Source organism: Prunus dulcis, chromosome 3 (genome assembly GCF_902201215.1).
Source record: "Prunus dulcis chromosome 3, ALMONDv2, whole genome shotgun sequence".
Classification (NCBI taxonomy): domain Eukaryota; kingdom Viridiplantae; phylum Streptophyta; class Magnoliopsida; order Rosales; family Rosaceae; genus Prunus; species Prunus dulcis.
In genome coordinates this window covers 18,452,681-18,466,880 of record NC_047652.1, presented here as the reverse complement: position 1 = coordinate 18,466,880, position 14,200 = coordinate 18,452,681, and the positions used below count along the sequence as shown (strand labels likewise).

The window sequence follows — 14,200 nt, the reverse complement described above, 5'->3', positions numbered from 1 at the left end:
AAAGTTCACCAGCAAGGACATTTTATTTATTTATTTTTCAATTAAAAAACATGGATATTATTGATTTTCCATATCCACTATGCTGTACTGTACTATAAATTAAGCACAACCCAAATCTCCCTCCTTCCCTTCACTTTCAATCCAAAACCGTTACACTGAGAAAAATGCTCACTTTCTCGAAACCCATTCATCGCCATAATTCTCACTATGCACCCAAAACCCCAACCCACTAAACCCACAAGACGCAGACACGAAACCCGACCAGATGACCCAAAAGCGGCAACCTTGGACCATCGATCCGGAGCTGGACGGGATCGACCTCGATGCGTCCGACTTCGCCGCCTCCTTGCCCCTCAAAAAGGTTCCAAACGGCGACGTATTCGAGGCCTCACGTGCCGGCGACGTTGACCGCCTCAGCTACCTGTTAGAGTCCGGAGTCAACGTGAACGCACGTGACCAGTGGGACTCGGTGGCTCTCTACTACGCGTGCCTCGCCGGACACCTCGAGGCGGCTCGCATGCTGCTCGAGAATGGCGCGATATGCTCGGAGCACACCTTCGACGGCGATCGCTGCCACTACGCCGCGCTTAATTTGAAGGTGAGGAAGCTCTTGAAGGCGTTCGAGGCCAGGCCGCCGCCTTTGAGCCCCTTGCAGGCCGCCATGAGAGAGACCTTCTTGGGATGTGGGGCTAATAGTGCCTATTTGGAGCAGGCTGATAATACCCAGTTCCAAATTTCAGGTATTTACTTGTTTCTGTTGTTCTGGGTTTTGGAATTGCATGGTTTGAAGTGGTGGTTGTGTGTTGGTGTTTTTGGGGTGTGAGGCTAAATGGGTCGGTTTCAAATTTTGCAATAACTGATTGGTGTTAGTTTTCAAGATAAATTTTTTTATAGCTGAGGGAGTTGTTGATTTTGGAATGTTAATGGGTATGAGAATTCTAGTGTAGGGATAAAGAAGAAGAATATTTGAATATTTCTTAGTTCATTTCTTGAACAATGTAGTGCGAGGATTGGCTTATGTAAAACGTAGTTAGCATATAGCTTGATATGGTCGAACTAGTTGAACAAGAGATACTGAGTGATGACGTCCTATGTGTTCTGATTTGGTAGTGAAGTCACAAGAATACAATTTCCGTTTGTCTGTTTTTGGAAATATAGGGATGAAGATGACGTTGGGTCTAACTTTTCTGAAATGTGTTGATTAATGCTATCAAGTTTCATACTTATGTTTAGCTGTCCTCACACCAAGGTAGTGAAGCCACTAGAAAATTCAAGTCAGTCCTGTGCTAGTAGTAGATTTAGCTAAAATTTGTGCCTATTGTGGGCCGTTGTCGTTCAGAACATCTGGATAGTTTTCTTTCAAGAACAATATGTATGTTAAGTGACACTCAACATTTGATATTCCTGAGTAGGTCTTCAATCCAACGATGGAACCAATTCCAACTACTTCACTCCAGATGTGGTATTTTTTGTTCAAGGTAGACCCATCGAAGCTCACAGAGTCATCCTAAGTGCTCGGTCACCATTTTTCAGAACAAAGTTTGTGACTGATTGGAAACAACGCAAAGAAGTAAGATTTGCAAGGGAAAAGTTGTCATATCCTGCCCTATACAGTCTCATCCACTTCTTTTATTCTGACAGACTAGAGGTTGCTGTAGATGATATGGAGGATATTGTGAGGATCTGCAAAGTATGTAAATGTGAATCTTTACAAAGGATTCTTGAGAAAGAACTGATTCACCAAAAATATGCCGAGTACAAAGCATTGAGAGACATGGACAGCTCTAAAAAAAGGTTCATCTTACAAGGCCTGTCTCTTCCTGAAGAAGATCAGCTTCCTGCTGGCTTGCACAATATCCTTCAGATTTCCCTTGCCAATTCCACCCTGGAACCCGACCTAGACAATGGGGTGAACAATTTAACATCTTGTGTTGGTATGATGCAAATCAGTGATTTTGAAAATGATCTTGCGGATGTTTGCGTAAGAGTTGATAAAAAGAATTTCCGATGCCATCAAGTGGTTTTAGCATCAAGGTCGGAATATTTTAAAGCAAGATTATCCCGTATGAAGGATTTTCATGAAGGAAAAAATGATCTACCCGTTGATACTCTTCCAATTCTTGAGGAACATGATTTGAGCTCTGAAGCATTTAAGAAAATGATAGAGTATATGTAAGTGTTCCTGTTTTTTTAATAAAAAAGAGAAAAAAAATTAGAATGGGAAAGATGAAATAGACTGTTATGAAGAAGATATGTTTTCACTTCCAAAATTTGGTATTTTGGTTGTTTCTAAACATTTATGGTATTCATTTGGTCAGTACAATAACCAGAGATTTTGTGCCTAGTCTGCATTTTTCTTGCAGTTTTCTGTGATCAACTATGTTTTAGGTCTTCTGATTATTTCTGTTATTAAACTTTTTTCAACTCTTTGGTTGGTTCAGGTACACTGACAGATTGAAGGATATAGAACCTGATCAGGTAGCTTATATATTTATTAGTAGCTTCTAGCATTTCCGACAAAGAAATCAAATAGCTTGTAATGTTATTTCTATTTCTGGAAAAAGAAGATTCTCTTTTTCTTTTCTTTTTTTTTTTTTTTTTGGGGTCTAATACTTGTCATTAACTGAACAGGCTGGGGAAATATTTGATGCCGCATCTAGATATCTATTATTTCCTCTTAAGCGTGCTGTAGCTGATGTACTACTGCCACACCTGGAAAGTGCCTCACCTGCAGAAATGTGCCATTGGTTGATATTGTCAGACATGTATAGTGCTCCTTTAAACCCTACCCCCAATTTTTCTTTCTCTGAAATTCTGGTCAATAGCTATAGTAATTGATATCCTTGAACTCTGGAATTTTACAATGTTTTGATGATGACGTGTGTGTAGGTATGGAGTTCTGAAGATAAGGGAATTCTGTCTAGATGCAATAGCTTATAATTTTGAGACATTTGCTGAAACTTGTGAATTCCGAGCAATGCTGTTGACACTGCCTCCACCATCTGGGGATTCATCATTTCGCACCACCATTCCAAGTGCACCGGGAGCTGAGGTTAATGCGGACCAGCGCAATCTTCTGGATGACTTACGAGAAAAATGGCTTGAAGCTGAAGCTGCTGAGCTTGACAGGAGAGATGAGAGTGCATTAATTTTTGACAAGCGCCTTGAGATGCTCATGGTTGTTGCAGAACGAGAAAAATCTGATGGTCTTACTAATGATACTCCCAATGGTCCTAGAACATCTTTATTCCCTTGTACTACCGCCCCCATAGCAAGTGAACAAGAAGAGAATGTAGGTTAGCCAATTTTGTTTCTTTTCCACATTATAAAATAAAAATTTATAGATTTGTGCCGAAGTGAACGCTTCAGAATGCCTTTGTTGGGTGTTTTTCTTTTTTGTAACATTTGTCCTCATAGCATATAATTCCATACATTTTTTCTTCAACTTCCATACACTTGCCCGCTGGTGCTATTGATAGTGTAGAAAATAATGAAACAGCAATGTGCCTTATACCCCAGCTACAATGCGCATGTCTCAAGGCCGAAAAAGGAAAATGCATTGTCTTGTAACGTGAAGACCAGCTCAGTCCCCAAAAAGAAAAAGCAAAAATAAAACAGGACCAAGATCCAAGCTTTAAGTTGAAAATAGACAAAACTAGTATAAAAAGATGAACAAACAATGCTTTTTCTCCCTTCGCATTATTCAGCAAAAATAATGCAATACCCATTAAAAGAATATACCTAGGTACAATAATCTCTAACAAAAATTTACAAGATCCTTTTCTTTTTTTTTTCTTTTTTTTTTAAATACTTCCTGTGGTTTACAAGCCCATTAAAATTGAGCACTTTCCCTTTGCATGAGCAAGAGAACTGATAACAGAAATCAAGTTCCTCTTATTCCAGTTCTCTAGAACAAGAATAAATAAATAAGTATATCCTGTCATTTTCCATCAGAAGGGTCATTTCTTTCATTTTCTAGGGAAGATTGCTCATTTTCGACCTTTGAGGGATTCTCATTCTCTATCTGTGGGGAGGTAGCATTATTTGAAGCAGCACCATCCATAGACAACTTGGACACTGTACTAGCCAAACCGGTTTCACCATCAGCGGAAGCTGTAGGGGAGCCATCAGGACTGTTAAGGCTTGATTCTGATTCACCTTCTGGTTGCTGCAGGCTCCAGTACATGATGCTTGCAGTCAAAGTAAGCATCATCTTCTGGTTTACCTGCCATACCAAAGCACATAGCAGTACAATTGGATGTTATATACCTACTAGTCTAATAATACATTGAAGAAGGTAGACTGCAGCTTTGGTTCAATCCAGTTCAACTGAATAATCTGCTCCACTCATAACATTAGTTAGCATTCTTCTTTGCGTTAAAATAGTTTGACCATAAACAGACAAACAAATGAGAAAGATATCAAGCATTTGAACAACACGAAAAAAATTACGGATTTCTGAGAGTAGAAATATAGTGAAGGCTTCAATCCCGCTCTTTGAAAATGTTAATTTAGAAACAGAAGGCTGCAGTACTCCATATCCATAATTTTGGAGTTAGACTATTCCTCAGAACCAGATACTACTTTTAGTGACAAATAATTAGTGACCTCATTAGATGCCAAAAGGGACAGAGAGTACTTGATGATTTCATATATTTCAGTCAAGATGACAGATGAGTAAGCTATAAATATTTTGGTCCACTACAATATCCCATACCTCAATAATGTCCTCTGGTAACAAGAAAATGGAGCAACCAAGCTTTCGGGCGACACTGATTATATATGTAGCATTCAATTTCTTATCTTCCTCTGCAATATTGAAGATAATGAAGTTAGAAATAATAATAATAATAATAATAATAATAATAAATGGTAACAAGAAGGCAATGATGAAAAAAGTGAGAAATGTTTCCCACTTTCTGTACAGGATACGTGTCCTTCTCAAATAGTTGATCCCTAAGAAAGCCAAAAACCTACGAGCTTGATATATTGATGTTTTTAGCATGTACAATACTTTCCAAGTCGCCAAGTAATTACATAAGAGAAAACAACCTTGTTCATGAACAACAAAAAGTGCCATACCAGTTTCCCCCTTTGTGGCAAGACTCCAATTAACCACCCTTGGCTCCACAGCACTAAGAAGCTCGAGGAAGAAAACTCCACTTGAAAGGTTTCTATCCTAAAATTTGAAAGTTCAATAAATAAATACATAAAACCTTAAAAACTAAAATGCCAATCATCGGATTGAAGCTGTCAGTAAGAAAGGCCATTGTTTATTGAATTACCTTGAAACTGTCCATTTGGGAGGTTCTACCTGCCTTCTTAACTTTTTTGTTTGCCCAATTTAGAATGTCAGCATCAGTAATCTCTTTTCCTGCTTTACCTTGGGAGTGTAATCTCAAGTTTTTCAAGAGTTGAAGCATACTAAACCTCATCAACTGCCATAAATATGCTGGGGATACAGGGGAAGTTAAAGAGTTATCACTACCATTAAAATGGAGACATATAAACAAAGAGCTTTAAATTCACTTGTCCACCCTAGATATATATCTGAGGTTGTGTATTTAAATTATAGAAGTTTGAATTGAGGAAACGGGTTGGAGACCTCAATTTGTCTTAGCACAACAAAAACAAAAACAAACAAAAAAACTCCAACTACTAAAACTTAAGAGCCAGAAATCCAATACTATTTGTCTTATATTTTTTCCAAGTCAATTAGAAATCATATAGTTCTAAGAAGGTACCATAACTTTCAAGGTTTTCTTATTAATATTGCAGTACTACCAACACAAGATTTTAAAGGAAAACTCTTCAAACTTACCCAGTATGAGCTTCTTATTTCCTTGCACAATATCATTCCCTGCTACATTCACAAGGGAGAAATTTAATTCCTTCCCAATCTCAATAACTTGGTTGCAATTCTCAACTTTTCTAAATGGCATTTTTATCGGTGGCTTTGTTGCCTTTTTCCAGTTGACTGCTCCTGAAGAAATTTTGTCAAGAACTTCTAAAAGAACCCATCTGCATCCACAAGGGATATATATCAATCATGGCTCAACCAGTCACAACATGTATGTGCTTCTAAGGGGTTAGAGGGAAGAGAAATTAAAAATCTCACCCATTTCTGACATCTTCAAAAAGATTATTGACATAGGTAGCAGTTCCAAGACTGTTAATCCACAGTCGGAAGCATCTCTCTTCCCGAGAAGTCTCGGCATCATCTGTCATCATCTCAGCAAAGGACATTGTTTTACTGTCAGTAGTCAAGCCATTTCTGCAAGAAAAATTCACACACCATTAACACAGTATATTAATCAGAACCAAAAGGCACTACACACTGTTCAGAACTACTGCAGCATTGCAAACTGAAACATCAGAACCACCAACTGATAGTGAAGGAGAATCAAGAAGCAAAAACAATAGAACACAATATAATTGATCTGCCCTAGAAAGCAACAGGCACTGTTATTCAAAACAAATATAAACACGCAATATGGTAAATTGGTGATGCGAAAATATGAATGAATATCAAAATCTGCAAGCCTAAAGCACTTGAGAAGTCCTGTTTCTTGCCTGTGGTGGAAAATTTGTGCAACAAACGCAAGATTAAGATTTGGTGAGCCCTCAACAATGTCTTTAGGAGTGAGGTATCTTTTGCAATCCAATTTCTCTGCTTGCTCAAGAATAAGGTTTGCTCTTTCTGTAGGATCCTTCTTATCCAAGGCGGCAGGGCCTGAGTGCTCTGGTGCAAGAGCATTAAGCAGGTAAGCATAAGCCTCTCCATCCTGAAAATGTGTTAATCTTATTACATAATCACGAGGATAAAAAAAAATCAACAGCATACTTTAAAACAAAAATAAAAAAAGCACGTTGGATACAAGTTTTATGCAGAATATAACTTATTTGTAAGCCAGCAACAAATTCTAGCTGCACAGTGACTCAAATAAGTATGATGTATAATACATATAAAAGCTTTTCCTTCCTAATTGATAATTTAGTGGTCAGTTTAGAGGAGACTGGAAATACTATTTTGACACCATTGCTATTAGGTTTATGCATAAATGCTTATCAGTACTAAACTGGTTAGCTCGCTCTTACCTTCACATCAGAAGAGAAGTTTGTAACTTGTTTTTCATAGCCAGCTTTCTTCAAATGAAAATTCATCCATTTCAGTAGAACCTTCTCAGGTGGTAGACCCAAGAGCTCCTCCACATCCTGTCCACTAACATAATAGCTGAAGTTAGCTTATATGTTCTCATCTAGCAACATAACGAAGTGTACATACAGATTATCCGCCCTTGTTTAATCAAGGATAAATGAATATAAATAAAACTTTGTGACCTTGCTGTCATCCACCAACTCTACAAGTTGTGGAGTTTTCTTCAGATTGAGATCAGCTAACAGTTGAATCTGATAATGCCACCACATGAAAAGACAAGTTATAAGTTTAAACCTTTATAACCCAAATATCGAATTATTGTGGACTCTGTGATAAAAAAAAAAATACCAAAAACAAAAATGATAAAAAAAAAATTCATACTGCATACCTTGATTATTTGAGAGATCAAGCCAAGTACTAGGTAGGGCTGCAAATTAAGCAAATGGTGAAAATGTTAAGAAAAAGTTTAGGAAACTGGAAAATTTCCAAGCTGGCAGCGCTCAACTTACTCTAGCTTCAACCAAATCCTGTGTGCCAATGTTAACTACAGTGCAGCCAATAGCCTTTGCAGAATTAAGACAAAGGGTATGGTTCTCATTCCTCTCCCATGGATTAAGGGAAGTTTTAGTATTGATAGCTCGCTCATCTATAGTCCCGGGAACAGCTACATTGATAAGCTTACTACATGAAGCAACTAAAATAATTAACAAACTTGAAAATGTCTGTGGACACTATTGAGTAGAAAATTGTTGAGTGGGTCCAGTGCCCCTACCAAAGTAGTACTCCACCTTTTGCCAGATCAAATAAAGAATTTGTAGATGGATCTAATGGAAGAAACTTCTTCAAGAATGAATCTTCTGCCAGGTAGCTGTTAATGTGGGCAACATAAGAAGACTTCTCAGATTCATTAATCGCGTGGTGAACAGTTGTTGTGGTTGCCTTGAGAAATGAAGATTTCGAACCACCAGATTTTGCTGTTGCACGGGCTTGCAAATTCAAATATGCCTGCCATTTAGCAAATCCCATTAATTTCTTGTACCAGTCCACCATGACCAACAAATATGAGAACATGATCTATAGTTAAAAGGAAACTGAACTGCCAGTCAGGTCTGCTCATTCACAAAATCTCACTGATTGATTTCTGTTTCAATTTTAACTAAAGCATATTCCATCCACCGACTATGAACAATATAATTGAAATACAGGAGAAATGGAAGACATAACCTCATGCTTCAAAGACTCACCCGAAGATAGGACTCAAAATCAATTTCTTCTCCACTGTCCTTGTTCGACTCCAATAAGATACCTTTAACTTCATCTTCGGTGAACATTTCGGTAAAAGCCTTCAGTTTTGCAAAAACAGGCGGCAAATCTCCCACAATGACGCGACCAGACTGATTCCTTATTGAAAGATACTAAAACCAATGCAACCAATTCCACATGTCACCAAAAAATTGCCACTTGATCACATAATTTCTCCAAAGAACATACATAGCCTAGTAATCTAGAATACAAATTGCCACTTGATAGGAAATCAGAAAGCTTACTCTTGATTTCAGGGTCCGAAGCTCGACTTGAGTGAATTGGCTCTGCAGCCATGTATCAGAAACAATAACTCCCTCAAAGCCAGACATCTTCCCTTTTTTTGTTTGTGCCGAAGTCCCAGTGCAAAAAACTTAACACCGATTTCCCAGAAACAAAATCACATATCTCAATTTTCAAATAGCCATAACTTTCGACAAGTTAGCATGGAATTAACAATCTTGCAACAAAAGAAGCACAAATTAGATCCATATATGTCAAAATAAAAAGAAACCCAATTGAGGAACCATATCATAGATGCAAACCAACGTGCATGTTAATAAAAAAACGCGTTTTTTTCTTCTTTCAGGATTGACCCAGTTATCGAATCAAATGGTAATGTTGATAAACACATAAAATAATCAAAACCCACGTCGAGAAATGAGTATTCAGGTAGAGAAATGTACGAGAGTACCTTACGGAATCTCAGAAAACAAAGCTGAAATTGAAGGACTTTCTCATTCTTTTTGCGCAAGCTTGGATTTTCTTCAGCGAGAGAGAGAGAGAGAGAGAGAGAGAGAGAGAGAGAGAGAGACAGTTATGTTTGTGTTTGATGAAAGAAAGAAGAAAAGAGTGAGAGAAGGAGAGAAAAACGTGTAGGCGATAGGACGCGCGAAGAGCCAGGGAACGCAATCAGGCAAATGCAAAAGCAGAGGAGGAGAGTCCAAGGTGGCCTATGGCTTGTCCATAATATATGTCCATGAATGTGAATGTCTAATAATATTGAACACAGACACACCCTCCTCCATTCAATTCCCGTGGGAACGTCTGTTTGGCATCAATTCCAAAATGGGGAAACTACAAAAAGGAAAATGTCAATCTTAAACAGGAGATAGAGAAAAAGGTAGCCCACTTTTTCCTTCCTAATATATATATATATTTTTTTTTTTTTTTGTGTTTCTACTTTTTATAAAAAAAAAATAACCACGTTAAGGAAACTATCTTTTTTCTTCTCTGTTTTGTTTGCATATATGGGTTAGATTAGTTGGCTTGGATAGCGTATCCAAATCCTTACACCTGAGCATGATCCCCCCTCTTGTGAAGTAGAGTACTTCAGAATAGTTTAGACCTAGTTTTTGGTAAACATGATAATTTAGACCATCACCTGTAAGAAAAATGTGATAATTATAAACTTAATGGAGGTCACATGTGAGATTGAGATCTCGGATCTCCATCTCAACTCACCTTCAGGCTCGATCTCAATGATGATACGGTTTTGATATAGTCGAAAACAACTAGTTTTCTATGATCTTGACATATTCCAATAGATATCTAGCTAAGGCAATATGATTGAGAGGATGACTGAACACTATTGGCCCAACCAATTGTCATGAAAAAAAATATGAGCTTGTTGATTTTCAGTCTGACTTGATCTTAACAATTGTTTACGATAATTATTTAACACTTCTAAACAAGAGGAGATATGAAAGTTGGACCTATAAACAGAAAAGGTAGGAACTTTGTGCAAGTTCCCTATCAAAAAAGAAAAAAAATATTACGAAATATGCAATTGTTAAAGCAGTTAGAAGTGAGTTGCTTATTAGAATTCACAATCTTCAAATATGCAGTTTCAGCAAGGTTTTAAATTTCCAGGAGCTCCTCACCATATGGGATCCAACTGGAAAGCAAAAGACTTGGAGGCAATTTCTTAGCATGAGTAGAGTTTATTTTCACATATATTTGTATAAGGGAAGGCAACACAAGAATTAAGTCAACATTACAGTACAAACATTTTGCTGTATAAAAAATAGATCAAACAAATTGCCATTTACTCATTTAGACAACAGAACTCAAATTCTCATACACGTAAAGATTCAGTACCCACATATGTCCACAAAAAATGGTTTCAAAATCAAAGCAATTGAACAAAATAAGTGAATATAAGCCCTTTTAACATAACTTAAAAGGATTTCAATGGTGAAGTCTGTCTCACAAGAACAAGACCAGCCCAGCTGAGACTGCCAAAACAAAGTGACCCCAAATACCCCAGCTGATAATCCTGTAAGAAGAGGATTTTCCTGGTGAAGATCCTGGAGATGATGAGCCATTAGTTCCATCAGTTGTTGGAGCATCTGCAGCTGGTGCAGTTTCGGGAGCCGGTGCAGGAGCTGGGGTTGGAGGTATGTCAGTGCCAAAGATTGCCTCAGGAAGAAGAACCCTGTTAACTTGGTAAATTGCAACCGGATCAGTGGAAAGCACACTGCTGCTCACTTTTGTGTCTGTCCATCCTGAGCTAAGGTGCACGGTGCCTGAAACATCAGTGAAGTTCAAAGTGTATTGTCCACCAGCAAATGTAGGTATGGGGCTTGATTGGCTGAGGTTTTTGAAGTCAGATAAAGAATAGTAATGCGGCAAGGCATGGAATAGGATGAGTGACTTGAGCTGGTCAGCTGTGAGATTGGAAAGAGAAGGCTTCTTAAGAGATGAGAAGGCACTATCTGTTGGTACAAAGATAGTTATGCCTTCCTCAGTCTTGTTGGCTTGGTCTTGAAAGGTCTCAAGCACTTTGGTGGACTCAAGGTAGTTAAGGAAGGTGTGGAATGGGCCAGCCACAGTGAGTAAATCTGTGAGGTTCACGTGTTCCGGTGCAGGTGCTGGGGCTGGAGTAGGGCTTAAGATGGGAGATTTAGAAGTTTGAGCATAAGCTGCTGAAGAACATAGAAGCAGTAGCATGAAAACCACAGGAAGTTCCATTTTGTCCAAAAACTTAATAGTACTTTTTGTATGGTGACAGACTCTCCAAATTCCTGCAAGCAAAAAAATTTCCGAGTATGAACTAAATCTCAGTTTGACAAGACATGCACAATGGTAAAATGCCAATTAAACACTAATACCAAAAGAAATTGCCAGTTAATCACACAGTCAGTGAGTACTGAGTATAAGTTTTTCCAATTAATTCCAAGATCCCAACTTTTCACCTTTCCCAGTGCACTAGAACTATGTTCCCACAAAACCCAGTTAGCAAAATCTTTGTAAGATCAAGAAAATCTCAAAAACACAATAAGCCTCTCCAAGAAAACCCAGATCTTGATCAACAAATTTAAAAAAAGGAAAAATACCCATTATAATGGTAGATGCTGTTTAATAAAAGATCTAACGGACTGCACTAAAAGAACAGGGGCGAAAGTACATGGCACTGCAATACAGGAAACACGAAAAGTAAGAAATGCAGATTGATATATAACTTAGAATTTGACCCAATTCCCTGTTTCTGAACTCAGAAGATAAAATTACAAATGGCAAAAAACTATATCAAAATTGCAGTTTCTGTGAGCAATTCATCCTTTCCACTATAACATGTTTGTGTACCTTGAGCTTCTCACCCTCACTAGAGGTTTCTGAGTAAGCCCAAGTCAACAAATCTCTAGAAGAACAAGAGAGAGAGTCCACAGTCAAACAATGTACATCAACAAATCAGATCTAGATCAGCTCAGTAATGTCTCACATAGCATATAATTACACTTAATATCATGGAATATGAAGTAAAGCAATAAACTTTCACAAGCTCAAAGAAGCAGTCAAAAGTTGTACACAAAATCCTTATGAAAAGAAGGTGCAGGCTGAGCAGAGAGAGACTGCTAAAACTAAAAACACTGACCTCTCACCAAAAGAGGAACTCAGAGAGAGAATTGGTGGTTGAGGTTGAGACTGAGAATGCAATAGAGACTGAAATGTGGTGAGACTTTATAAAGTAAAGGTGGGTTCTTGTTGGTAAGATAAAAACAAAAGAATGGCAGTGGGGATGGAACCAGCTGGTGCCTGGTGGTGAAGAGATATAAAGAAGGAAGTGGGTGTACTAGAAGGCTGTTTGCAAACTGAGGATGCTTCTTGAAATAAACAAATCCTTTTATTGGAATGACTTTTCAGTTACAAAAGAAAAGAGTGTATGCATCATTATGCAGGGTGGTGGGCTTTCTAAATCACTTCCATCTATTCAGTTTTTTAATGCATTGGGTTGGAGACTCTAACTTTCACTCTACCTCATCATTAAGATTTTGTCCCTCATTTTCTCATCAAATTATCTTCTCATGCTAGTTTGAAACTGTTGCTATATATTCTGTAATTGTCTCTCAAAAAAATTATTCTGTAATTGGGTTTTTTTTGCTTTTTTTTTTTTTTTTCCTCTTTTGTTTGCTGGGAGTTGAAGTTCACTTCTTGTGGCTAACTTTACTGTATCAACCAACTTTTACTGTATCAACTAACTCCAAGGAAAGTAAACAGTAAAACATCTAGAAGGACTGCCTATACTTCCATTGACATCCAAGTATTTGGTAATGCATCCATTTGCCCTCTCTTCTCTTGAGAAGATCGGTTATGCCTTTTTCATTCCTTTTGGCCATCTTCTTAGATTAATGGTTATGATATGCCTCTTTTTGTGCATTGAATGAACTTGATTCAAACTTTTGGTTTGTTGATAGGATACTTGGTCAAAGTGAAAAAGAGATTGTAACTTCTTCACCTTTTCATGGGAAGTTGGGCTAGGTGTTTTTTTGTTTTTTGTTTTTAGAAACTAATGGGCTATGTTTGATGGGTGAGAAAATAATTCTCAGAAACTTCCAACCGTAGTTATTATTATTATTATTATTATTATTACATATAAGTGATAGTTATATTATAAAGGAAAAAAGGATTTTCTCATACATATTATTAATGTGTTATGAAAGTTCAAATATAAGGTCGTTGATATGCAAATTAATGTCATTTATCACTTTGTTAGACCCTTTAGCTCCACCAGCAATTATTTGATGACAAAAAAATATGAAGATTAGTTTTTTTCATTACACAAAAGGAAAGAAAAATGAAATAAAATATATGGAAAATTGGAAATCAAAATATCGTGGGGAGAATTGAACAATTGAGAATGGCATAGTGGGGCCCACCATGAGATTTGGGCCAACGGGCATTGGCTGTCTGGTTGTCCCCGTGCCAACTGTACCCAATGATTCGGCAAACATGCGTACTCGCTCACGAGAAACTACGCCCGCCGTTAATGTTAGCGACCCGTCGTTCGAGACATACGACACCGTTTCTTCGTGTTTAACTCACGCCGACACAGACAGACACCCCACCACACTAAGAATTTTATATGCCCATTTATTTTGGGAATCACATGCCAACTAGAACCATTCAAAAACTAATTGTTATTTATTTTAATTATCCATAATTATAATTATTATGAATAATTATTCAAAATTATTACTAATTATGCTGTAAATTAAGGACAGCATCATTGAACAAGAGAAACTAAACGTTACTCTATTCTTATAATAATTTTTCCAACATTGGGGTGGAGCATTAATCAACTCTTAACTAAATAATTATTTTTTATATATTTTATTTTATTTTATTCACAGCTAGACGGATATTTTTTATTTTCTAAATGTAGACCTCTATAAACTTTGGTAAATTAATTCTGAAGACCTTGAAAAAAATGGCATGTGAAAGTCATTGGTATTTGCG

At 37.4% G+C, this 14,200-nt stretch overlaps 3 protein-coding genes across 6 annotated transcripts; 1 reads left to right on the top strand and 2 right to left on the bottom strand.

The window, feature by feature from the left end:
- The first annotated feature begins 22 nt into the window (after positions 1 to 22).
- Positions 23 to 3,445, top strand: LOC117622980 (BTB/POZ domain-containing protein At2g04740). The gene is made up of 5 exons (XM_034353801.1): positions 23 to 740; positions 1,413 to 2,172; positions 2,442 to 2,478; positions 2,632 to 2,765; positions 2,890 to 3,445. The coding sequence occupies exons 1-5, from the start codon at positions 266 to 268 to the stop codon at positions 3,299 to 3,301; spliced, it is 1,818 nt and encodes a 605-aa protein (XP_034209692.1). The 5' UTR covers positions 23 to 265; the 3' UTR covers positions 3,302 to 3,445.
- A 226-nt stretch (positions 3,446 to 3,671) lies between these two features.
- On the bottom strand, positions 3,672 to 9,532 carry LOC117622979 (fimbrin-5). 2 transcript variants are annotated; one of them, XM_034353799.1, is made up of 15 exons: positions 9,156 to 9,532; positions 8,707 to 8,921; positions 8,404 to 8,574; positions 7,932 to 8,164; positions 7,669 to 7,840; positions 7,548 to 7,586; positions 7,342 to 7,410; positions 7,099 to 7,215; positions 6,574 to 6,785; positions 6,119 to 6,274; positions 5,822 to 6,021; positions 5,286 to 5,452; positions 5,083 to 5,179; positions 4,718 to 4,809; positions 3,672 to 4,225 (listed from the first exon to the last, which is right to left on the bottom strand). In XM_034353799.1, the coding sequence occupies exons 2-15, from the start codon at positions 8,791 to 8,793 to the stop codon at positions 3,941 to 3,943; spliced, it is 2,097 nt and encodes a 698-aa protein (XP_034209690.1). In that variant the 5' UTR covers positions 8,794 to 8,921; positions 9,156 to 9,532; the 3' UTR covers positions 3,672 to 3,940. The 2 variants fall into 2 exon arrangements, with proteins under 2 accessions (XP_034209690.1, XP_034209691.1); XM_034353800.1 differs by having other exon boundaries at positions 8,707 to 8,834.
- Positions 9,533 to 10,479: 947 nt separating this feature from the next.
- Positions 10,480 to 12,657, bottom strand: LOC117622688 (fasciclin-like arabinogalactan protein 7). Of its 3 annotated transcripts, XM_034353447.1 has the most exons (3): positions 12,050 to 12,316; positions 11,800 to 11,876; positions 10,480 to 11,487 (listed from the first exon to the last, which is right to left on the bottom strand). In XM_034353447.1, the coding sequence occupies exons 2-3, from the start codon at positions 11,801 to 11,803 to the stop codon at positions 10,670 to 10,672; spliced, it is 822 nt and encodes a 273-aa protein (XP_034209338.1). In that variant the 5' UTR covers positions 11,804 to 11,876; positions 12,050 to 12,316; the 3' UTR covers positions 10,480 to 10,669. The 3 variants fall into 3 exon arrangements, with proteins under 3 accessions (XP_034209338.1, XP_034209339.1, XP_034209340.1); XM_034353448.1 differs by lacking the exons at positions 11,800 to 11,876; positions 12,050 to 12,316 and adding an exon at positions 12,339 to 12,657; XM_034353449.1 differs by lacking the exon at positions 11,800 to 11,876 and having other exon boundaries at positions 12,050 to 12,314.
- Positions 12,658 to 14,200: the final 1,543 nt, after the last annotated feature.

What these genes read in the sequence shown, in the direction of transcription:
- LOC117622979 (XM_034353799.1), bottom strand. Translation starts at nt 8,793, where the DNA reads ATGTCTGGCTTTGAGGGAGTTATTGTTTCTGATACATGGCTGCAGAGC. An exon ending in TTCGGACCCTGAAATCAAGA is followed by an intron (nt 8,575 to 8,706) that starts GTAAGCTTTCTG and finishes CATTGGTTTTAG; the next exon opens with TATCTTTCAATAAGGAATCA. An exon ending in TACCAGAGGACATTATTGAG is followed by an intron (nt 4,226 to 4,717) that starts GTATGGGATATT and finishes TTGGTATGGCAG; the next exon opens with GTAAACCAGAAGATGATGCT.
- LOC117622980 (XM_034353801.1), top strand. Translation starts at nt 266, where the DNA reads ATGACCCAAAAGCGGCAACCTTGGACCATCGATCCGGAGCTGGACGGG. An exon ending in TACCCAGTTCCAAATTTCAG is followed by an intron (nt 741 to 1,412) that starts GTATTTACTTGT and finishes ATTCCTGAGTAG; the next exon opens with GTCTTCAATCCAACGATGGA. An exon ending in AAGAAAATGATAGAGTATAT is followed by an intron (nt 2,173 to 2,441) that starts GTAAGTGTTCCT and finishes TGGTTGGTTCAG; the next exon opens with GTACACTGACAGATTGAAGG.